Source organism: Oreochromis aureus, linkage group 3 (assembly GCF_013358895.1).
Source record: "Oreochromis aureus strain Israel breed Guangdong linkage group 3, ZZ_aureus, whole genome shotgun sequence".
NCBI lineage: Eukaryota > Metazoa > Chordata > Actinopteri > Cichliformes > Cichlidae > Oreochromis > Oreochromis aureus.
Window position 1 is genome coordinate 43,574,262 of NC_052944.1, and position 26,075 is coordinate 43,600,336.

At 40.0% G+C, this 26,075-nt stretch overlaps 1 protein-coding gene and 1 long non-coding RNA gene across 3 annotated transcripts; both read left to right on the forward strand.

The window, feature by feature from the left end:
* Window positions 1-517: 517 nt before the first annotated feature.
* On the forward strand, window positions 518-8,019 carry LOC120438207. Of its 2 annotated transcripts, none has more exons than XR_005611718.1 (5): window positions 518-560; window positions 656-778; window positions 6,195-6,250; window positions 6,358-6,717; window positions 6,918-8,019. It is a non-coding gene; the product is annotated as an uncharacterized LOC120438207 (long non-coding RNA). The 2 variants fall into 2 exon arrangements; XR_005611717.1 differs by lacking the exons at window positions 518-560; window positions 656-778 and adding exons at window positions 5,679-5,703; window positions 5,827-5,926.
* Window positions 8,020-14,393: 6,374 nt separating this feature from the next.
* LOC116334271 (NLR family CARD domain-containing protein 3-like) lies at window positions 14,394-20,364 on the forward strand. Its single transcript, XM_031757657.2, has 5 exons — window positions 14,394-16,134; window positions 16,225-16,398; window positions 16,766-16,939; window positions 18,990-19,036; window positions 19,115-20,364. Exons 1-5 carry the CDS (start codon window positions 14,525-14,527, stop codon window positions 19,654-19,656), a joined length of 2,547 nt encoding a protein of 848 aa, XP_031613517.2. The 5' UTR covers window positions 14,394-14,524; the 3' UTR covers window positions 19,657-20,364.
* The last annotated feature ends 5,711 nt before the right edge of the window (window positions 20,365-26,075 follow it).

Consider the following 26,075-nt stretch of genomic DNA (forward strand, 5'->3'; position numbering starts at 1 on the left):
ATATAGTGATGACCTAAGGCCTTTGAGGTCACCATGGACTGGACATCCTTCCGTCACCTGTAACTAAGCAAACTCAAATACCACAAGAAGCTGAATACATTCAGGCCTTTGCTCAGCTACTATTTTACTATACCCATATACTCAGCATATGAGTTATGATATATATATATTTAACTCAATCATTTTAAAGTAGTTATAACTGTACCTGTAATAAACATGTTAATATTTGATTATGATAACCCCTATAATATAAATTATACCATAATGCCAGCAGCTTCAATAAACACTTTGATGAAATGATAATTAATGCAATGATAAGATGATGGTTATGTAAAATAATCCCTGTAATTCCACACCATCCATCCATCCATCCATCCATCTTCATCCGCTTTATCCGAGGCCGGGTCGCGGGGACAGCAGCCTAAGCAGAGAAGCCCAGACCTCCCTCTCCCCAGCCACCTCCTCCAGCTTATCCGGGGGAACACCAAGGCATTCCCAGGCCAGCCGAGAGATATAATCTCTCCAGCGTGTCCTGGGTCTGCCCGGGGCCTTATTTTCTGGTGAGAAACGCCCCCTGTTGGCTAATGCTCAACTTATCTGTGAGGTCTGATGAAATGAAAATCTATTACACTGATATTTTGTTTTTATCTTGCAGGTCAGTGAGTGTAATGCACCCGGTAAAGTCAACAGAAAAAACTTCACATGTTCTTCCACGTTCGTAGAGAGGAGCTCATGGTTCGTAGAGACAGCTGCCAGAGACGGAGAAACGCAAGAACAGGTAGAAAACTCAGCCTGAAAACATCTAAACATGTTACTGGAGTAACAAAACAACACACTTCACTCTGATGTCAACAGACAATTTTAAATCTTGTAGCTCAAAGTGTGCACAGAATAATGATCATGATTTGGATCATAGACGACCATTAACTCTTCATGTGCTGGTGAGCTGCACTGAAACTGTGGGTAGACTCTGTCAAGTGTCAAGTGTCTGTTATTGTCATTACCATGTGCAGTCGTACAGTACAGAGTGAAATGACAGCTTTCCTCCGAGACCCTGGTGCTACATATCACATATAATAGAAAAACACAGGACTACGTAAAGTGCAATGTGCAAAAAATTGCAAAGAAAACAAGACAAGACAGTGCAATAGAAATGTGCAAAGTGCTGAGTTTTGTAGACGAGTGCTTAGCAGTGACGTGTATGAAGATGTGTGTGTGTGTGTGTGTGTGTGTGTGTGTGTGTGTGTGTGTGTGTGTGTGTGTGTGTCAGTCCAGTCACTGAGTGTTCAGGAGTCTGACGGCTTGGGGGAAGAAACTGTTCCATAGTCTGGCAGTGAGGGCCCGAATGCTCCGGTACCTCTTTCCAGAAGGCAGCAGGGTGAAAAGTGTGTGTGAGGTCCTCCATAGTGCTGGTGGTGTTGCAGATGAAGCGGGTGCTGAAAGTGTCCTTGGTGGAGGGAAGAGAGGCTCCAATGATCTTCTCAGCTGCTCTCACTATCCATTGTAGGATAGTGTGATCCGATATGGTGCAGTTACCACAACAGGCAGCAGTGGTGCAGCTAGAGCTGGGCGATATAAGATTTTTTCATATCACGATATGTTTTTTTCATTTCAGGCGATAACGATATATATCACGATATAAGCCAAATAACTATATTTGTAAGATTTAAATGTGCCGTTGCTCACAAGTAAAATGTGAAATAATTAGCAGCTTGTTTTAATTAAAATATTTATTTCCCATAATAAGTTCAACAGGGCAGATGTACTTAAGGAACATGAGACTTCAGTTTCAGATAAATAAAGGCAAATATTGCAAACTACACAAAAGGCAGCCGCTAAAGCGTTTAAGTTTCAAAATAGAACAAACAAAACAGACCACTAAATTGTCAATTCCACTTAGAAACAAAATATTAATTCTAAAAATAAATCTTAGTTTGTTTTACAGAAGAACAGACAAAATTGACTAACTTTTGTCAATATCAAATAAACTGAGAACTAAAAGGAAATTCTCAATCTCTCCTTGTTGTATAGCTTAGCTTTTCAAACAGTTTTAACAGTTACTTTAGTCTGACAAAAGCTGAATGACGAATTAGCGCTTTCAGTCAGAGATTGAGCATGCACCGCTTTATTGTATTTCCAGACTTGCTTTCGGCACAATTTACAGTGCGCGCTACTCTGTTTTTGTCAGACTTGAAATAGCGAAATACCTTCACACCACGGAACTTCTGTGGCCCTTCCGTTCGACAAGCTCTCCAGCATTGGAACCATCATCTGTTTTTCTTCGTAACCTTCGCTCACGCTCTCGGTTGATTTTTCTCTAGTTGGCAAACTCATTTCCTTCATTACCCGGCTGCACGGCTGCAAAAACAAATACACATGTGCGCCTTGGCGCTTGTGCTGTACGTAACAAGTCACGTGACGTGACGCTGCGGCTGTGATTGGTTCGGCTCTGCGCTACTTAATTTGGATTGGCTGTTCTTTTTTTTCTTTTTTTTAGGAGGACAAGAGAGATGAGGCCTATCGCAATAGTTTAATTTCACGGTTGGATCACGGTTTTAAGTCACGGATCCGATCAATTTTTGGATCAGCAAAAAAAGAAAAAAAGACAAAATTTTAACATTTACTTATTAACTTATTTAAGTATTTTTTGCCTGTTAAAAACATTCAACTCAAGACCCATTCCACACAATTATATAAAAACAAATTAAGGTGCAGTATAGGGGAGTGCAGGGCTTTGTATCTACCACTCCGCTGTGATATAATGAGCGGTCACAGTCACGTAGCTTTCCGTTGACCCTGATGTCCACCCATTTGTAGTTAGAGCAACAGAAGATGCCTGGGACAGTTCAGCCATAACTTTAAACTTTTCCTGCTCATACATGCCTGGGTACGAATTTGTCACTGAAGTGACAAAAAGTCCACACTTTTCCCTCAATTGTTCCGTCTGTCCTGCTCACATCTCCAATGGTTGTACACGTTGTCATTAACGTGGCTTCACTCCACATCAGCCACGCCGCTTTGCTAGCTAAAACACCGGTGTCGGTTAGGGTTGCCAACCGTCCCTTAAAAAACAGAATTGTCCCGTATTTAGAAACAAAAGTACACGTCCCGTATTGAGCTAATAAGGGACGCACTTTGTCCCGTAATACAGTGAGAATCAAAAGTAGTCTATAAATGTTAATGGAATTAACGCTTTGTTTGAAAACATAATTCCCAGCCCCTCTCCTGCTTTGTGACCAATGAGCTGACAGCACACTTATGACAATTCGAGTACGACAATTCAGATTACCGCTTATCTCATTGGTCGAGGAAAGGTCGGAGAAAATACAGGAAGACAACAGATGACCACAACACCAACAGGGAAACAAACGCCGACACTGCGGTGCAAGTCTCGGACGACAGTACACCTAAAGCTGGGCATACATTGTGCGATTTTTTTCAGTCACGTTGTTCAGCTCCTGCTCAAACTGCACGATTGACTCGCAGGGGTTAGAAGTTCATAGGTCACGATGCAGGGTCTCACACGATACAGCCCGATGCTCTGATGCGACCTGAGTGCTCACACTGTGCCTCCATAAAATGAAGGTTATAACAGAAAATCTGTCGCTCGCTCTCCCTCTCTGTCTTTCACTCACACAAACTCACACCACCACCATCAACTTTGCTAAATTGCTAATGAAAAACATTGATCAGGCAGCTGTGATTGAGCAGCAATGTAAATCCAACTATTTTCACGGTTGTTGTGGTCGTGATAATTTTGTGAGGCCACATCGAAAAGGCTCGGATGAGCTTTCCAAAGTTCTACAAGTTGTGCCTCCATCGTTTGTGTCCAGATCACACGCTGCACAGCCGTGCTGCTCCGTCTTTTTCACCGAAGTTTACGTGTTTGCGCGTGAGCAGTGTGAGCGGCTGCGGTGCACCCTCACGAGCGATTGATGATCGGGAGCTGGTCGTGAGGTGTTAATCGCTTCTCGTTACCCCACGTATACTGCACGATGAAGGCGAAAATCGGGCCAATCACCAAATCGGTTGCACGACTCAAAAATCGGCTCAAAATGGGCCAAAAATCGCACAGTGTAAGCCCAGCATTAGACCAGCAATGTTCCCCTCAGAGAAACAAAAAAGGCTGCAAAAGTACTGGGAGGAATGGGAAAAGGAAAACACCTGGCTGGGAAAAGTGCACGACAACACCTATAAAGCGCACTGCACTGTGTGCCGGTGCACTTTTTCCATAGGCATGCTTCTAATGGTGGGCACATGAAGAACATGAGGGGCGTGAAAGCTCGGGGAACCCTTAACCAATTTTTTGTCCACCAGGCCACGGCAGAAGCAGATATGGTCTGTAAACACTGGTTTGTTTTTTTAAACCCTCTTGTTAAGGTTAATATGGGCATGTGCAGTGAATATCAGCGCTATGTGGCCAGAAGTGTGATAATATAATTTATTTTGTGTAATAAACAACTGCAAGGATAGATGATTACAACAAATAGATGACTAATACATAAAAGTAATACATAGATGAATAATGATGATGAGTTATGATGCTTAATCATGGGAACAAGCGGGTTTAAAAACGGCAGCAGCTGATTAGCATTAGAAAAGCTGAAATAATACCTCAACTGAAGCCAATTGTACTAAAAGCACTGTATGTGCACTGTTACAAGAATGTTTTTCGTTCTATTGTTTTCTATTAATTTATATAATTTTAAGTTAAGCAGGACAGAGTTCTTTTAAAGAAAGATTTACTTATATTCTCAAAAGTTAAGTATGACAGGCTTCTGTTTAAGAGACCTGTTTTATTGTGTTAATGTTGTCATTTTGAGCTAAAAATAAATGGCTAAATGATCATTTGTTTCCTATGTGTTCATATCACAAAGAATATGCATCTGCTTAAATCAAATTCAAGTCAAATGGTTAAAAAAATAATTTCACACACACAAAAAAAAGAGCTACAAAATTCACCACATTGGGAAGGGTGAAGACAACTGGGTTGCCCGGCCCTGGCCACAAGGTGTCCCTTATTTATTTTTCAGGGAGTTGGCAACCCTAGTGTCGGTACATAAGGACGCTGTCATAGCCTGCCAACCACGTTAATTAGCTGCGTATATACGAATGTAATTTGCGTGATTCAATTCAGGTTAGATTTTTTTTGTGTGCGCAATGCAGATTTTTTGTGCGCAGAGACCATGCCAGCAGTGCGCAATTGTGCACGTGCGCAGTTTAGAGGGAACATTGCTTGTTTTGCACAAGGGAATACGGCCTCCTGTCTGCAGCTAAACATCCCAGTAGCTTTTGTAATAGCTTTAGCCCGGTCGGATTGGGGAGCAAAGGGCTGCTTAAATGCCGGAAACTCCTCTGCTCCTCCACTTGGACCTTTAGCGCTGGCCATAACTATCACTTGACAGACTGACTACGCGCACCATATACATACTTTTTTTCCTTCTTTTTTGAATCTTCGGATCACGTGCGTTCCGAACCGTGGAGTGGGATCGGTTCGGATTATGGATCAACCGTGATCCATTGCACCACTACCAGGCAGTGATGCAGCTGCTCAGGATGCTCTCTATAGTCCCTCTGTAGAAGGTGGTTAGAATGGATGATGGCAGATGGGCTTTCCTCAGCTTCTGCAGGAAGTAGACACACTGCTGGGCTTTTTTTGGTTATGGAGCTGGTGTTGGGGGATCAGGGGAGGTTCTCCACCAGGTAGTGACCAAGGAATTTGGTGCTCTTGACAACCTCCACAGAGGATCTATTGATGTTAAGTGGGCAGTGATCTCTCCGTGCTCTCCTGAAGTCAACAATCATCTCTGTTTTGTCCACATTCAGAGACAGGTTGTCAGCTCTACATCAGTCTGGTAGCTGTTGCACCCCCTCTATGTATGCTGACTCAGCGTTCTATAGTAGGATTTTGAAATTCATACCATAGGTGAGTTAAATACGTCTCTGAGATGAGTTTGAATCCCTGTGATCTTGACCTCAAGTACAGAGTCAACTTTTCTGAGATCACCTGGGATTTTCACATTTACCAGAAGTGCAGCTGCTGAGAGGCTGAGGGGTAGCCGGCAAAATGTTTTAGAAGATGAAAAAATTCATGAGAGACAAAATTCAGCTCTGTTAATTTTTTTATACTCTTATTTAAAACATATACATGTGTGTGAAAAGGTTCTTCCTCAAATCAAATTTTATCATTACAGGGAGAAAATGATCTGCAGGATCCTGCTGCTCATCATCCTCACCTCATGTGTCTCTGGTTAGTTTACAGCTTCACTTTATGAACTCCAAATAAAGCTCAACAACAGATTTGTTCCAGTTCTCAGTGTGTCTGCTCCTCTCTTTCCCTCTCTGTCTCCTCAACAGGATCATTTGTAGTCAATGTGACACAGACCTGCTATCAGGCAGAGGAGAACCACAACATCACACTGGAGTGGACGTTCACCACCAAACCTGACAGATCCTCCAAAACTCTCAACATCCTCTGTTAACTGATAACTGAGCATACAGATTCAGTCCTGTATCAGGATCATGAAGGTGTTGAGGTGTCAGAGTCTCAGGATGAAAAGTTTTCAGGACGAGTCCAGAGTGACAAAGACGCCCTCAGAGAAGGACGAATCAGACTTCAGCTGTCCAGACTCAGGACTGATGACTCGGGTCTGCACCTGTGTGAGGTGAACACTGATTATGGTTACAGCTCTGACGACTGTCAACTCAATGTCACTGGTAAGCTGATTTAATATTAGTTAATTAATTACCTTTTTTTTTTTGCAATAGCGCTCATTGTGTTGGTAAAATTGACTCGTTGGCTTCTGTGAACTGTTTGTGCTGGAATTTTCATTTATGACTCAAATACAATATGTGCATTGCAAATATCCATTTTGGACTTGAACAACTGGCAACAAATATTTCTTTGTCTTTTACAGCAGCTGCAGATGAACTCAAATCTAAGAGACCAACTTTAAAATCACAAAAAAACAATATCTTAATTGGAGTGACAGCAGTTGGAGTGGCAGTAGTTTTAATCATTGTGTGTACATCTCTGTATGTCATGTTGAAAAAAAAAAGAATTCACCGTAACCTCTATGCTGATGTAGAGATGTTGAGTGTCTCAGAAAAACAAACTGGGACTGACAGGATTCTCTGTGCAGGACCAACTTTGGATCAGAGCGAATCATCAGTCACACAAAGAAAAGACTCTGAGCTGCTTTAGGTACAGGAAGTGATGTGTGCTGTGTAACATGACTTATGTTAAATCGGGCTCGTATTATCCTGGGATTGAATTCACAGCTGTAATGAGTAAAGGGGGGACAGTTTTTGCCACCAAAATCCACCTGTGCTGCACACTGGTATTACTGGTGTGTGCCCGTGTCTGCGTGTGTGTCCACATATGCCTGTGCAGATGGAGGCGATACAGTTAAGCTGAAAAAGTATTCGATCAACAAATGACTTAAACAATGATGTCTAACCCAAGAGCAAGCAAAAGTCACGGCAAGAAATCACAAGGCCTGGAAGTGCATCGTTGACCAAGATGGAAACCCTGTGGTACCCACGGCGACGTCTTGGCCTCGTGGACGACCTCCGTCTGCCAGCTAAGGACAAAAGAAGACGAAAGAAAGAATCATTAATGTGTCTGAAGGGAGAGTTTATTTCTTACCCTTCTGATTACTGATGGATGTTGTAGCACAGAGCGCTGCCTTTTCTAATCTTTCTGTTAAAAAAGTTTACATATTGTAAATACATATTAATTTTTATGGGTTTGAATTTTTCTGAATTTTCTGTTTATAAGTCTATTTTTAAACTGTGTATGTTCCCAGGTTCCAAATACTGTGTCACAAATAACTATAATGACAGGTACAGACTGAGAAACCATCATAAAGTTTTCTTTGAGACTGTATGAATAAAAGACACTAACACTAAAACACAGATTTCAGAAAGTATTAAAACAGAGAAATGTAATGTGTGGTGTTGAGTGTCATACTTTTCCATGTTGGCCAAATGGAAAAGTTTTAAAATACATGGAAATGTATTTTAAAACAAGACAACAAAATGGTTTTTCATGTTACTATGAATAACTTTGCATGTATGTGTATTTATGTATGAGAGAAGAAAAAAATGGGTAAAAACATATTTTGGGATAAAACCATAATATTTAAAAAAGTAGAAATCTAAAAAATGAACTGAAAAAAAAGTAAATAAGGAAAAAATGTCTTTGTGCTCAGTTTGATTTAATCCAGTGAACAACACAGCAACCTTTATATAGCAAGGTTAGAGCACCACCATCTGGTCGGGGTTTGGGTTAGTGTAGCTGGAAGTAAATATTTATGTTCACCACCAAACCTGACACATTTATCCTCCTGAGAAGCAGCATTTATGTCCTCTGTAATGGACATTTGTTTTAAGTCTATATCGTTTGACTTATTTTAGTCCTCATGTACTAAATAGAGGACGTCCTGGGATTTCCACTGATATCTTGTGTGTTTAGGTGGCATCTTTTAGCTTCAAATGAAAAGGAAATAATAAAAGTAGTTCATTTTTTTCTCAGACTCAGTTTGACAAAAGAGCTGAAACCATAATCAGTGTTCATCTGACACAGGTCCAGTCCTGAGTCATCAGTCCTGAGTCTGAACAGTTGAAGTCTGATTCGTCCTTCCTGAGACTCTGACAGCTCAACGCCTTCATGAACATGATAGGTGTTGAGGTGAATATGTTGTGTTCAATGAAACCAGATTTCTGCCCAAACAAATTGTCATGGACATAATACAGGACAGAGATTTTTTGATCAGTTATCTCTCCGCAGAAGTTAAAAATATAATTCCAGGATCTGTCAGGTTTGGTTGTGAGCGCCCACTCCAGTGTGATGTGTGTAATGTTTTAGTCTCTAACACAGGCAGGCACAACAGAACAGGGGAAACAGTGGATTTAAGCACCTGTTTAAAACTGCTGTTGAAAACTCAAAACAGATCTTGGCACAAAATGGAGAACTCACTGTGTGATCATGTAGTTCAAAGTTCAGTCTGGAACTGAAACAACAACAAAAGTGAAACTGCAGGAACAGATATGAGAGTCCACCGACCGTCTGGACAGTGATGCAAAAAACACGCGTTCAACTCGACTGCAGGATTTAACTTCAGGACTTCTCTGACAAATTTAAGGTTCCTCCTGAGTGCTGTGCACCATCTAGTGGCATCTTTGAATATTGCAACGGGGTAAGGAGTGCAGTGAAAGTAGCACTGAATCAGTTTTTAACAAAAAATGGAAAAATTACGTCTCATGACTCATTTCCATAATGAACTATTCTCACTCTTAACCCCTAACTTATTTATTCTTTGAATTTGTTTTTACTTTATTTGGCCAGGTTTGTGCACACAGACACACACAAACACACGGACAGTGAGCACACAATAAGTAAGAAAAATCAAGTTACAGAAAGCAAATAAAAAGACTCGTTTACACCAAAGAGTGGGGCTGTTACTGAGATGGTGAGCTCAGGTAGAGAGAAAGAGAACAACAGCTCTGTTCTTGTAATCACTATGAAAATGTTTACTGGAAAAAGCTCCTTCATCGAAACACCTGACAACAGACTCTGATATGAAGAAAAGGAAACTTTGTAGCTACTCCATCCACCACTGTTTGTTTAACACAGATAAAAATCTGCAGATGAACTTTTAACTTAACCTACTACATGTTTACTTTGCAGGCATATTTTACACAGAAGTGATGTCTGCAGCAAACTGGGGTGAGTCTAACAGGGTGCATGGGGGGAACTAGACTGTATTCATTTCAAGGGTTTCGTGACATTTTCCACATTGAAAGTGACACAATATGAAACTGCAGTAATATTCAAAACCATAAAAGCAAAATCTTTTTCACAAGTCAATAAAAATGGGCCAATAAAACTCTGAGCCAATGACCTCAGGTTGGACAGTGAATTATTATTAATATTAATACATTTTCCAGTTAACCTCCATTAAAATTTCTAAGTGTGCCAAAGAGACACATAAGTATGAGCTCATATTAGTTCCTATTACAGAGGATTATATTTTTGTTTCAAGGTCAACACACACACAACTCCTGTTTTTACTGCTGTCTTCAAACATTACTCATAAAACCAACCCCAATAATAACTGTGCATTTCTTCGAAGTTGCTGAAAACTGAACAGAAGCTGAAGTGAACACAAACAGAGGAACAAACTGGCTGATGTAACCTGACCCAGGCAGCCGGCGTGACAGCTGTGTTTGCATATGGAAATACACTTGGTTCTGTCTCCTGTAAGGGCTGATGAAACAGGTACAGAGTGACAGAAGGACACACGACAGACGTATGTATTTTATCTTTCATTTATTTTTGCTGTAATTCTGTGTCTTCTATCCTGCTACAAATGAATTATTAGCCATCCAGCTATCTGGTGAATGTGGTTAAATACTTCAGTCAGTGCACATCATCATGTGAAGCTAAGACCAAAACAGCTGATTATATGGGATAATGTTGTCCTTTAAAGCAGGGCTCCTGACCACAAAACCTTTGAGAACCTCTTTTCTGGACTGAGGAGGCTGAAGGTTTGCCACTGCAGGCAGAACAGACTCTGTTGAAAAGACTACAGGTGAGATATGAACCATGAATTTATTTTTTTTTCTGTTTTCAGACAATCAGATGATGGTTTTATGTGCTTTGACATGACCGTTAATGCCTCTGGGTGATGAGAGCTCTGTGTAGTTTATCATGTTTCTGATTCAGGCGGCTGGATCATTTCTGACTCAGGACGCAGAGCCCAACAGTTCTTAACATAATTATTATTCAATTAAAATGTTTTACGCCATTTAGTAACTGCATAATTTATGTTTAGTTGTTCAAACCCTTTACTTGATAGATGAAATTCAGTAGCCAGGGGCAGGAAATTCAGTAAAACATCAGAACAAGGCAGTGTTTAACCAGTTTAACCAGTTTAACCAGTCTAACAGTGTAGGCGTGTCATCACTACAGTGAGCACCTGTATTCAAAACAAAAAACATCTAAGAGAAAAACAAGGAAGTGAGGTACAGAATAAAACACACAGATGGTGGACATTTGGTGAGCTTTGAATTATTTTCATTTTATATGTTTTTAAAATTAAAATGTTTTTATTATTGTATTATTTTAAGATGTTTCTTTAAATCCTGCAGTGGTTACACAAAGTCTGAGAATGAAAGAAAAGCTGAGACAGCTGAAGGAGAGCATGATTTCTAAAATGTGTGTTTTGTGATCTACGATGTGTAGCAGGAAAATACTTTTACTTAAATACAAACTCAAACTCCTGAAGCATAAAGTGATGGAAGTAAGAAAAGACCTTAATAGAAGAACAGAATCAGATCTTCTCCCAGTGCAGACAGTAAACAGCTGCAGACAGACAGTGTTCAGGAAGATGATGAAAAAGTGAATCTTTGATCTGATTTATATCATGTAAGTTTTTTATGTTTTTTTAATTTGTGTTCTATTGAATCTCCTCTTTAAAAAGTTTAATCATCACAATGATTGTTTGTTGACTCTTTGATTGCCAGAAAACAAACCTCACTTTATTTCAGATTTTTTTTTAACAAACAATGAAACCTTAATTATAATAAAATAAAATAAAATAAAATATAAAACTGTTATTATAATTAAACAGGTCACCACCTTATCGCTATCAAATATCTCAATAAACAGAAAAAAATTAAAATCTGTGTTTTATTCTCACTTTTCTCTTCCATCAGGTGACTGCAGGTTTTTACCACCATGGAAAGGTATCACACTCAAAACCTCACATTATCTTCTTGATGCATGCTTTATCGCATTATCTTCACTGCTAAAAGAACAAAAACAGAAATTATTTCATACATGTAACTCTCTACAACAAACCTGCTCTGTTTTTGTTAATTCAATTTAACCCTGCAAAGTTTATCCAGCGTATGTTCCACCTGGAGATTAAAAAAGTGTAGATATAAAGCCCTGCCTTATTCTTTTCCTCACTGCTCAGACCAGACTCTCCTGAGCCTGAGACCGGACGCAGATCTCCACAGGAAGACCGTCCTGACTTTAAAAGCAGGAAACTGACTCCTGATGAGAGGTAAGAGTTAACAAAATGTCAAACGTATCTTAACTCCATGAGTAAACAGTGAGAAGGTTTGGTTTAGTCATTTATTATTTATTTTTTTAGCTTTGTTCACAAAAAGAAGAAAAGACAGTTGGAAAAACAAACAGACTAAAGTTATTCATTGTGAAGAGCATCAAACTTTTTAGCCTTACTATAATATTATCACTGTGACTCGCTTCAAGTTTATCCAGTACTTTTTGTGTCTGAAGGCTAAAAATGTAATTTCTCTGCCTGATGGTCTTTTTCTCTGTTCACCAGGATCACTGAGACACCAGATGCCCTTGAATCTGAACCTGGACCCAGCTGTGTGTCTCTGAAGAGTGATCTGTCAAAGCATGAATTCATCAACTTTAAAGGAACTAAATCTGCTGCTGGGGAGTAAGACATTTCACATTTACATTACAGCTCTGTGGTACACCTGGCCTCATTCCTGAGATTAAAGAGCTCCATAAGTGAGGCTGCCTCTTTAAAAGAAAAAATCTTAACAGCCCTGTATTCCCTGCACTGGGCATCACACTGATTATAATTTATGTGGTAATCAGCAGGAATGTGTCAGCAGTCAGTTTGACTCTTTTATTTGGTAAATGAGAGTTTCAGTCTGATGTGGTTGCCAGTTTTGCATAGGAAGTTGAAATGATCTGCAGCTGTCTGTGTGGTGCTGGATGCCACGATATGAGCTGTTGGATTTCTCTAAATATTAAATGATTCTCATAATTCATAGTGACACACCATCACCATGACAATCATCAACAAAACTGATAAAGGACCACAGCAAATCTTTTTTTTTAACCTTAATATTGACATTACATTTTTCACCAGTGGTTCTTTTTTTATATGACCTGCATGAAATAACAAGACAAAATGGATTATAAGGTAGTAAGATGATAATTTTGTTGTTCAGCATCTGGACACTGAACACCACAGATGTAGCCGAGTGTAGGCTGATTCAAAGTGTCATCATATGATTTTTTAATGTGTATTATAAGTTTTATTACTCAGAAAAAAACTTACAGCTGCTGCTCCAAGATGCTCTCACTTGCTGCTGGTATTTTAAAGACACAAAGGTCAAATTTAAAATGAAACACTTCAACACATCAACACGAATCTGACTTTTTTAATGTGATGATGCAATGTGCAGGAAATATCCATAATATGGTCATTACAAGAACACTGGTACAGAACCATTACTGACCTGTTAGTTTTGGACTAGTGGAGTCCAATAAATGAATAAATAAATAAGTCTATAAATTAACAGAATAGGTTTGTTACAGCACAGTAGTGTTTGTTTTAATCAGGATGATCATCTAACAGTAGAAGAAGAAATCTTTGGCTTGTATTTATCTGCAAAATGGTTCTAATGTCTTCATGATGTCTCCACAGAGCTGATCAGGAGAGTCTTCATCATCAAACTGATGTGGACTCAGTATTTAAGGTTTGTACATGTACACATACCTCTGTTTGTAATTATGTTGCACAGTCCAATATTCATCATAAAATAATGGCAAAATATCAGAAATAATTCAACAGTGAATTAATTTTTTACTTTATTTGTATTTATAAAACAAAAACAAAGTTTCAGCATAACTTTAAAACACGACCTGAAAATAAAGTGCAAGTACCCTGTACTTACGCGGAATCTGCAGGAAACTACAGGGCAGATAAGATGTAAGATTGGAAAATTTACCATGAAATAACCCAGTACTTAAAATTATTTAATTTAATTTATGTTATTATTTTATTGTTTCCGGTCTAACTATAATAATTATTTTAATTGAGTATTTTAGTTAGATATTTTTTTCATTGTTTCCTGCAAAATGAACGTAAGTACAGGGTATTTTTGTTAAATTGAAAACACACACAAAACAAATCTGTGAAAAATATCTGATTTTCGTGAATTCAGGTTGTGTCATTTATTTTCCAGATGCTGGAGGAAAACATTATCATGTTTGTGAAGAACGAGCTACAGAAGATGCAGAATGATCTGAATCCAGATTATTCAGAGTGTCAGAGGGATGAAGAGGAGGTGTTGGACAGTGAGGAAGAGAAGCAGAGAAGGAGCAGCAGAGAGGCATTTCTGAAACTTGCAGTTAACTTCCTGAGAATAATGAAACAGGAGGAGCTGGCTGACTGTCTGCAGAGCAGTGAGAGGATTTCTCTTCATAAATTCAGTCTTTGCAGGAATGAAATTGTCATATTTTCTATAATCATAACACTCATGTTTCTGGTGCTTTCCTGTAGAAAATCCTGATCCACTTTGTGAGAATACATTTAAATGTAACCTAAAGAAGTAGTTCCAGTGTGTGTTTGAGGGGATCGCTAAACCAGGAACCCGAATCACTCTAAATGAGATCTACACAGAGCTCTGCATCACAGAGGGAGGGACCGGAGAGGTCAACACTGAACATGAGGTCAGACAGATTGAAATGTTTTCCTGGAAACCAAACGGACCAGAAACAACAATCAGGTGTGAAGACATCTTTAAAGCTTCGACTGAAAGAGACAAACCAATCAGAACAGTCCTGACCAAAGGCGTGGCTGGCATCGGGAAAACACTCCTGACACAAAAGTTCACTTTGGACTGGGCTGAAGACAAGACCAACCAGGACATCCAGTTCATGTTTCCATTCACATTCAGAGAGCTGAATTTACTGAAGGATAAAAAGTTCAGCTTAGTGGGACTTATTCATCACTTCTTCACTGAAATCAAAGAAGCAGGAATCTGTAACTTTGAAAAGTTCAAAGTTGTGTTCATCTTTGATGGTCTGGATGAGTGTCGACTTCCTCTGAACTTCCACATCACTGAGATCCTCACTGATGTTACAGAGTCCACATCAGTGGATGTGCTGCTGACAAACCTCATCAGGGGAAAGTTGCTTCCTTCTGCTCACATCTGGATAACCACACGACCTGCAGCAGCCAATCAGATCCCTGCTGAGTATATAGACATGGTTACAGAGGTCAGAGGGTTCACTGACCCAAAGAAGGAAGAGTACTTCAGGAAGAGACTCAGAGACAAGGAAGAGGCCAACACCATAATCTCTCACATCAAGACATCACGAAGCCTCCACATCATGTGTCACATCCCAATCTTCTGCTGGATCACTGCTACAGTTTTAGAGAGTGTGTTAAAAACCAAACAGGATGGAGGAAAGCTGCCCAAGACACTGACTGAGATGTACATTCACTTCCTGGTGGTTCAGACCAAAGTGAAGAACATCAAGTATGATGGAAGAGCTGAGACAGATCCTCTCTGGACTCCAGAGAGCAGGAAGATGATTGAAGCACTGGGGAAACTGGCTTTTGAGCAGCTGCAGAAAGGAAACCTGATCTTCTATGAATCAGACCTGACAGAGTGTGGGATTAATGTCAGAGAATCCTCAGTGTACTCAGGAGTGTTCACACAGATTTTTAAAGAGGAGAGAGGGCTGTACCAAGAGACTGTGTTCTGCTTCATCCATTTGAGTATTCAAGAGTTTCTGGCAGCTCTTCATGTCCATCTGACATTCACCAACTCTGGTATCAACCTGCTGGAAGAAGAAGAAACAGCATCAGTGCAGACTGACGAGTCTTCAGTAAGACAGTTCTACCAGAGTGCTGTGAACGTGGTTTTGAAGAGTTCAAATGGACATCTGGACTTGTTTCTTCGCTTCCTCCTTGGTCTTTCGATGCCATCCAATCAGGATCTCCTACAAGGCCTGCACACACAAAAAGGAAACAGCTCACAGATAAATCAGGAAGCAGTCAAGTACATTAAAGAAACAATGAATGGCACTCTCTCTCCAGAGAAAAGCATCAATCTGCTCCACTGTTTGAATGAATTGAATGATGACTCTATAGTGAAGGAGGTCCAGCATCACCTGAGTTTAGGACACCTGTCTAAAGTTAATCTCTCTCCTGCTCAGTGGTCAGCTCTGGTCATTATCTTACTGTCATCAGAAACAGGTGTGGATGAGTTTGACTTGAGGAAATACTCAGCTTCAGAAGAGGCTCTTCTGCAGCTGCTGCCAGTGGTCAAAGCCTGTAAGAAAGCCCAGTAAGTATCCAGTTTAATCCTGGCAAGAGATTGCTTTAAAGTGTTTATTTCAAAAGTTTGGAAAGTTCACTGCTATTTATGTCTTTCTAGGTTGAGTGGCTGTAACCTCACAGAGAGAAGCTGTGAAGCTCTTTCCTCAATTTTAAGTTCTCAGTCCTCCACACTGAGAGAGCTGGACATCAGTAACAACAACCTCCAGGATTCAGGAGTGAAGCTGCTTTGTGTTGGACTCGGGAGTCCTCACTGTATGCTGGAAACTCTCAGGTTAGCTGATGCTTTGTTTCAGGAGATTTGGATATTTCACAACTCATTATTTTATAGATTTAAGATGCTGTTTCTGTTCTGGTGTAAGCTCTGAAAGAGCACAATAGAGTAGAAGTGAAACACACACTTCATAAATCAGAAAAATATTATTTTTATTTTTGATTTATTTATGATTGTCCATCACAGCAAAGAAGACAGAAAGTCAATGCTTTCTGTTCTTTTTTTTAAACTGAGTGCAGAAAAGCCAGTTTGTCTGTTTTTTTTAACAACTTTAACTGAAATCAGAATCTGTTAATTCGACTGCATGAACATCAGCAAATTCAGAGCAGTTCCTTACAATGATGTAACATGTTGTATGTGTTTGCAGGTTGTCAGGCTGTCAGATCACAGGAACAGTCTTCACCTCTCTGGCCACAGCTCTGCGCTCCAATCCCTCCTATTTGAAAGAGCTGGACTTGAGCTATAATCACCCAGGAGACTCAGAAATTAGGCTTTTGTCTGCTCTAAAGGAGGATCCACATGTGAAACTGGAAATACTCTGGTAGGAAAACAGGAAATACAACTGGAAATATATTTTTTTCTCTCCAGCATATTGTAAGGTAACCACCTATCTGGTTGCCAGTAATACAGTCTGTATGGGCAGCTGTGTGGGTGAATGACTCAGAACCAATCGCAGTTAAAACACACAGCTTGAAGGTTAGAGGTTGTACAGGATGACATGTTTGCTCAGATTTAGAAAGTTATTATAGTTATTATATTTATATATAATATATAATACTACATAATAATAATAATAATAATAATAATATATATATATATATATATATATATATATATATGTGTATATATATATATTGTTAAGGTTCAAAAATATAGGGAAATAAATACAGGAGGAGTGGAAGTAACCACACTGGTCCAGAAGATGAGTTCAAGTGTTGATTTTAATGAAAAGACACGCGTGGGAGAATGAGCTGACTCTGTAAGCAGAGAGCCCCACAATCTCATCCTCCTAACATCAAACTACAGTTTTGTATGCATCAGAGTGTATTTAGTGACGCCCCCTCATTGCGTCATCACATACATCAGCTTCAAAACCACAAATGTTCTATTTGACAACTTGAGACACAATTAAAAGTACACTGGCTTCCATCTTCTCCCCGGTGGTTTCCCGCAAGGCCGCTCAGCTCTCGCCTCGTGCACCTGCTTCTCCATCAAACAGTCACGTACACAGAAACTGCACCCTAGCCAAACAATTTAAACTTTCACCTACAAGTGAACCTCTAACTAAGTGTGTGTGTGGTTACATGTATGTCTATGTGCTAACCACAATCGCACCCCATTTCACCTGCCGACTATCTCCTGACCTCCCCCAGACCGAGAGACAGAAGCCGCTCTCGTGTATGTAATAACCGAACCAAAACTATGTATGTGTACTCTACTGAATAAATGTTTTAATCAAGAACCTTTACTGAAAGCTTAATCAAAAGATATAAAAGTATAAAAAATAATAGCATCATCGAAACTGCTCCTCAGACTAGCTTTCACTCAGACTCTGGTTTTGGTTTCACTTCCTGCAAAGCATGTAACTTCAAAAAACATGTAACTTCCTGTCTTATTCTGGCACAGAGTTACTCTGCGTGGGGCCTTTTCTTTCACCATGCAGTCTGCATATAAACATTTAAGATTATAAATTCAACTCAACAGTTTAAAGTGGTTATAACTGCACCTGTAATAAAAACTTAATTGGGTGCCAATATGTTTAAACATCCAAATGCAATATCACTCTTAATAATTAATGGAATGGTAATACTGATTATAAAAATAGCAACAAATAATAGCAGTAAAATATCTTTCTACTCTTCACAATATATATCATTATTATTATTATATTTATAAGGTATTATATTAAAGGTCAATATGAAAATTATGTTGTGACTGGTCAGAATTAGCTCACAAAAGTTAATAAATGTTTTTAAATATTTATTTTTGAATAAACTGAAAATAAAAGCTAATTCTTCACCAGCTTCTAGCTTTGTTTGACGGTGTGGAGAACAGACTGGATGTCACAAACTCCCAGAAACCTTGAAAGCCAACCAGACTTCTAAGGTATTCCCCACCAATGCTGGGGCAACAATGACAAAGACAGAAAGGGATTCAGACTGAAAAAGCTTAAAGCCTTTGTCATTATCAGAATGAACGCAGCAGTCTTTTCTCAAAATATTTTGTTCTATATATGTATTTGTTTTGTTTTGAACTGAATAACTAAGCAACTGAAATATCCTCACACGTGTTAACAGAAAGAGAAAATGCTATTTGAAGCACAGTGTTCATTGTAGTGACAGAAACACAGGGAGGCAGAAGATAAAGCAGACTGAAGGTTGTATTTAGGTAATTTAAGAATGTGGTATGGATGATGATTTATTTTTTTAAATTGTGCTTTGATACATCAAACCTTAGAACTGTAGAAAGTGTATTATCTGTTTGACTTTATTAAGAGATAAAATAAAAGACGAGGTTATTTCTCTGGAAAAGATGAAACAGAGAATATAAAGGCCATGTCTGCATACTAAAAGATAATGTGCTCATTTCAGTGTGGAGCCTCAAGGAGTCCAGTGGATGAAACCAGGTCTAAAGAAATGTGAGTGTGTTTTTGATTTATGAGCTGAATTCACGCCATTTTGTACTGTCCTACATTTTTTGTCACGTTTCCCTTTAGATTTCTGTGACCTGACGCTGGATCCAAACACAGCACACAGAAACCTCAAACTGTCTAAAAACAACAAGGAGGTGACACATGTGGAAGAAGATCAGCTGTATCCTGATCATGATCATAGGTTTGATCACTGGCCTCAGCTGCTGTGTACCAACAGTCTGAGTGGTCGCTGTTACTGGGAGGTCGAGTGGAGAGGAGAGGTTAATGTTGCTGTAACTTATGGAGGAATCAGACGGAAAGGAGAAGAGGATGAAAGCAGGTTTGGAAGGACTTATCAATCCTGGAGTCTCTACTGCAGTGATGACAGGGGTTACTATGTAGATCACAATTACATAGCAAGAGCCATCCCTCTTCTCCCCTCAGCTCATTCTCACAAAGTAGCAGTGTATGTGGACTGTTCTGCAGGAACTGTGTCTTTTTACAGCGTCTCCTCTGATAAACTGATCCACCTGCACACCTTCAACACCACCTTCACTGAACCTGTATATGCTGGGTTTAGAGTGACGCCTGACTCTAATATCCACCTCTGTGCTGACTCAAAATAATGGACTTACTGTGCAGAGAAATATTCTCACATTGGTGTTTCATACTTTTTTTTATATATCAGGTATATATTATAGTGTATTAATTTGGTTTTCAGTCCAGAGTTGTTGGATTAGACTGATTTTCCTCAACAAAAAAAAAATCTTTTATCATCTCATTGTCTTTGGTGCCTTTTTTAAGAGCAGATATCAGTTTCTATTAATACATCATGGTTTACATACCCACAGGACTTTTCGTCCTGAGGAAAGAGGAACTTTATTTTAAAATCTGTTGCATTACTATCATCTATCACTAAATTTGTTGCATCAATCCATCCATTCATTTTCTTCCGCTTATCCGTGGCTGGGTCGCGGGGGCAGCAGCCCAAGCGGAGAAGCCCAGATCTCCCTCTCCCCAGCCACCTCCTCCAGCTTGTCCGGGGGAACAACAAGGCGTTCCCAGGCCAGCAGAGGGATATAATCGCTCCAGCTTGTCCTGGGTCGGAAAACCTCGCCCAGGAGGCACCCAGAAGGCGCCCAGGAGGCATCCTTGTCAGATGCCCGGACCACTTCAACTGGCTCCTTTTGATGTGGAGGAGCCAGTTGAGGTCTACTATGGGCCCCTCCCGAATGGCCGAACTTCTCACCCTATCTCTAAGGGAGAGGCCAGCCAACCTTCAGAGGAAGCCCATTTCCACCGCTTGTATTCGCGATCTCGTTCTTTCGGTCACTACCCACAGCTCGTGACCATAGGTGAGGGTAGGGTTGTAGATCGACTGTTAAATTGAGAGCTTCGCTTTTACACTCAGCTCTCTCTTCACCATAACAGCGTCCGCATCACTGCAGCCGCTGCACCAATCCGTCTGTCGATCTCCCGCTCCCTTCTCCCATCACTTGTGAACAAGACTCCGAAATACTTAAATTCCTCCACTTGGGCAGGGTCTCATCGCTGACCCGGAGTGGGCACTCCTAAATTTGTTGCATTATACCCATTTTAATCATGTTTAAACTGATGGATGAAATCTTTGTAACAGAATATTTTGACATTTTAGACGTTATTGGTTAGACTTTGTGATGATGAGCGCTGCAGGCTTCTAAATATTTTGTGTTTAGGCTTCTTTAATTTTTTACATTGCATAACTATAAATTTGTGTCTCTCTTGTTATGCAAATTAAGTAACATTTCACTACAATTAGTTCCTCGAGAAATGCAATATCACCACTGCGTGACCAGTTTTCACAACAACTGATCTGGATGGTTCTGGATCCATTTATTAGTCTGTGTTGATCCAAATGTAGCTTCTAATACTGCGGATACAAGAAGAGCAGCTTATTATTAGTGCTGTATTTATCCAGGTAAAAAAATCTCATTGAGATTAAAAATCTCATGTCCAAGAGAGATCTGGCAGCTTATGGCTAACTGGACTCTATGGAGACGTCTCTCTGCAGTGAATAATCAATAAAAACAGTCTGACCTCCAGTCTGTGTTTCTTGACTGAACAGAAACAGTTTTACAAACTCAGATTTGGTTTTTATTTTGTGTTAAAACACACTCATGAATTGTAACAGAAACGGGAAGGTGAAGACAAAAGAATCAAGATGAAAACAGTTGGATTTTTTCTTGTTGACTTCTTGCATATTCTGTCATTGTGTGTTTATATATGTGTGTAATACATTTTAAACATTTATCAGTTTAAATACTCTCTAACTGCTCTAAATAAATTAATAAAGGACTGTCTGTCTGTTACTGTGTTGCACTGTTTATATAAAACACTAAAATGAATCTGTTTATGTGGATAAACTGTAAACTGTGTTCAAAGAGTTAAGAACAAAACAGAGGAATAAACAGATCAAGATGTTTTTAAAGTGTCTTTGTGAACATTTATACTACAGGTGTATTTAGGGGAGACCGGGGATAGTTGTAACATTTTTGACATTTCTGTCTCTAAATTGGAGCTCTTTTAAGGTAGTGGATTCAAAATTGAATGCAAAGTATTTACACGTCTCTGCTATTAAATAGTGCAGCTATTTTCTATGCAGCACAATTACCCATTGCATGGTATGGTCTCAAACACAAAGAGTGAAATGTTACAATTAACCCCATAGTCTGGGTTAGTTGTAACATATCCTGGGGTGAAATGTAACACAATGAAATAAGGGTACTGACAAAACATTAACATGTAATCTTTGTTTATTCAACACATGAATGCACTTAGAGCCATTAATGTAGCTATGTGTGTGTGTGTGTGTGTGACAGAATGCAGAAATCTAGCTTTTGAACATATTCCAACCCCCCAAAAAAGACAAATGATGGAATTTTCTGCAATTGAATATTTCATTAATTTTGGTTGGTCTTCCTTGAGTTTGGCCTCATTGGCTCAGTGGGCATTATTGTCATGAAACGCTGTGTGGCAGGCAGAAGTTGGACCCAAGATGCAGGCACTCAGACTCGAGGGATGAACTCAAAAAACTCAGCTTTATTTGCTGACAGGGGAAAAGCATACAAAACTAAACTACACAGGGAGAATATAACCTTACGCTCTGCAGAGAGCCACACGAGGAAACACACAGCTTGAGGGACGACGCGACACTGACACAAAGACACACTGGGCTTAAATACACTGAGGCAGTAATCAAGGGATGAGAGACAGGAGGGAGACACAGCTGGGAGAAATTAGGCTAACGAGACAGGGGAGAGGTGAAACTGAACACACTGACATGAGACAAAGACTTTCACAATAAAACAGGAAACATGAATTACTAAACAAGCACGCAGACTTGACACTGAGAGACAGAAAATAACACATGGAACTCAGACAATACATGAAACCATAAATCCTTAAGCACGGATAAACAGAAACAAGAAACTAATAATAATCATCATCACTACGAGAATAAGAAAACAATCCATGAAGCAGAATTAAACCAAAATATAATAAACTCAAAATACTGGGTCCAACGGACCCAGAACCGTGACAATTATAACCTACAACTCTTGCACCAACTTTTGAACATAACAATGAAGCTGAAAAAATGTAGTTGTTCACCAGCATCGCAATTCCATTACTTTTTATCATGGCTTACCTTGGTGTGGTTTGCAAAGTGCTTCGGAAAGATGAGGAAATCTGTTTCTTGCACCCATCCTGATTTATTTCCACTACCAATACTTCCTACTGGTCCATCTCTGACACAGTGGTCTGCATAATGGATGTGTGGGAACACAAACAGTGGAGGAATTGTGTTGCCAATGGCATTAACCGCATATACAAAGGCGACCAGTGGACCTCTCTCTGCTGATGTCGTTGCCCCAACTTGTTTAATATAAGTTAAAGTAATAGTGCGGTAAGTTGTAACATCTGCATTATTGTTACAACTAACCCAGACTGTTGCTGTTACAACTGACCCAGACTCCTATAGCCATGAACTAGCTAAGATTACAGCCAACGGCTAAAACATTAGCACTAAAGACCTACACAGAATATATCCCCATAGGCATACAAATAACATAATTTAAGTTTGATGAATTTAACTGCAAAGCAGATAATGCTATTAGAAATTGAAATAAAGTAGAAAAACTTACTTTTTGGCATACAAATTACTTTTTTTCGTGTTAAATTGTCTGTGTTTGACAAAATGTGCTGATTTTTCACATGTGATAGCAGAACTGAATTGGGCATGCACAGGATGAATCACATCATTTGAAACTTAGCCCTGATTGGAGAAATTGGAAGTGTTAGAACTGACCCACGTTACAACTATCCCCGGTCTCCCCTATAGCACACAGGTGTGTTATGCTGCAGGTATGAAACATATTATAAATTGTCTGTACAGTATATGAGGAGAAAAAGCGAGAAGGAGAAAGAATTCAACTTTCATTCTGTCAGTTTCTCCTCTCATCACATAAATACCTGAGCAGTGACAGAGACCCCGACTGCAGCGTGTTTCTCATCGTGACACAAAATACTGAGAAGCATCCAAACTTTTGTAGGCCTTCAGATATCCTCCAGTATAATTTGAGGCCTTGATGACAACATAATGATATAAATCATGTGGTGTAGGAAACACGTTGGAAGGGAGTGAGTAAATATCCATATTCAGCCCTCCATTGCAAAATTCCTTCATAACAAGCAATATATACTGCACACGTGTTTGTTTGCTCATAGTTACCAGAGTTGATCACCTCTACAAAAGTTTACGAGGTTTTTACGCACTCGATGTGTCAGAATTGCTATTAGGAATTGACCAATCCAATATACAATTTCGGTATCGGTCCGATCCTACCCTAAATTACTGGATCGGATATCGGGGGGAAATTAAAAATGTAATCTGATCCATAAAATATCACAAAAGCACCTCACGAAACTTGCGACATGGCGTAACCTTAGCAGTCGGAGCAGTATGTGTGACGTCATACAGTGACTGTTGTGTGCGACACCTGCCAGCGGTCTGGATTTAATTTACACTGAAAACATTTGGAGCCTTGCTAGGTGCTGCCAAACCAGGTGTTGTGCCATGGTAGGCATCCCCGACAAAACCCGCTCCCCCCGTGCCGTGAGCTCCCACCAGTGTTCCAGATTAACTGGTGACGGTCAAACAGATGTGTGATAGACTTGCTTAAAAGGAGCCGCTACTGACAAACCAGCAAATAAACACTTAACAAATATTTCATCTGTGACACCTGTGAGGTTACCTCTGTCTGTCAGTCTTATTGCTCTCAAACAACAAAATATTTTAAAATGTCGCAGGTTTATCTGATGATATTCTCATACACGAGGCAACCACAAAAACAGGAAACACATAAATGTCTCCACACCGATGCTGTTCACAGGACAACAAGATTAAACCATCTGAAAATTTTTGTCGTCGTTATTGTTCCCCTTATACGTTTTATTACTCTGATTTCAGTGTTTTCGCCAGACCCCAACCTGACGGCCAGCACCTCTTCCCAGCCCCCTAGCCCTGACGGTTAACAGAACAGGGGCGAGTGAAGACCCCAAACCTCCCTCCGCCCTTCTAAAGTGCATTTAATACACAGGAGGGCATGGTGCTTCCTCCCAGAGAGCAGCACGGCTCCTCCCGAAAACACTCAGTGTCTATATGCATTTAAAATTGAGGGTGGGGCACCAGCACCAGAGGTGGGTTTGAATACACAGACCATCCTCTGGACGCTGTATAACGTGCTCACCCCGAAGGCCCTAGACGTATATGTTATGAGAGTATGAGTAATGTGGAAGTCTAGGTTACAGAATAAAATTGAGGCACAGGCAGCCAGAAGGGGACAGAGGGGGAGTGCCTCCCCTGCACCCTGGTGACACACCTGCACCCCAAACCCTGCGTGTGTGTGGGTGTGGTGGAGTGGGAAGAGGGAGGCAGCTGAGGATGGGGAGGCAGCTCCCCCGCTGACCCAAGTAGGCACACTCACACTCTGGAACCCACCAGGGCAAAGGGGCTCAGGCCCATCCGGACCAGGGCCCACAGCAGCAGCACCACCCGGCCCCACAGAGTCCGGGGCAGCCCACCCGACCCCACCGCAGAGAAAACTGCACCCACCCCATTATCCAATCATCTCCCAGACCACACAAGACAATAGACACCCAGGTTGAGTCATTCTCTACCTCTCCTATATTTCTCCCCCACCTGCAGAGTGAGCTGCTGTAGAAAGGAGACCTCCTGCAAAGATGTAACAGCCTCCCCACCAGTTAGAGAGCCCTCCAGTTAGGCCGATGCACCAGAGGTCCCCCGTACTGGGGCTGTATATTTTAGACAATAATTTGTGGGGGGGTTTTAGTTTAAAAATTGTACCACACTTGGTGGTGTTTGTAATTCAGCTTCACTGGGATTAAATTTATTTTTTGCTATGGATTTAATTTGTTGATATTCCAAAAATCTTTTCTTGTTGATCCCATATTGTGTAACTAGTCTGTCAAATGGAATAAATTCTGTTCCTTCTAATATATGTATTATTTGATTCCTTTGCAACTCCAATCTGGAAAGTTTATCATATTATTGTTTTGTAATATGTCCGGATTGTTCCAGAGAGGTGTACGTTTGCATGGGATTAATGAAGACTGTTATTTTTAGAAACGCCCACCATGCTGTCAGGGAAGAGCTGATGTTGATGCTTTTAAAGCATTCATGTTGTTTGATGTTTGAGCTGATAAATGGTAGGTCTGAAATTTCTAGATTAGTGGCTGTTCTACATCTAGAGATGAACTGAAGCCTGTTGACTAAAAGGTAGTAATTAAAGTTAGGCAGATCTAGTCCTCCTTTGTCCTTTGTAATGTTTTTAAGCTGATATGCGGGGGTTTATCTTTCCAAAGGAATTTAGAAATACACGAGTCTAGAGATCTGAATGAATCTTGTGATGGCTTACTTGGGATCATTGAAAATAAATTGTTTATTTTTGGTAAGACCATCATTTTTATAGCGGCAACCCTTCCCATG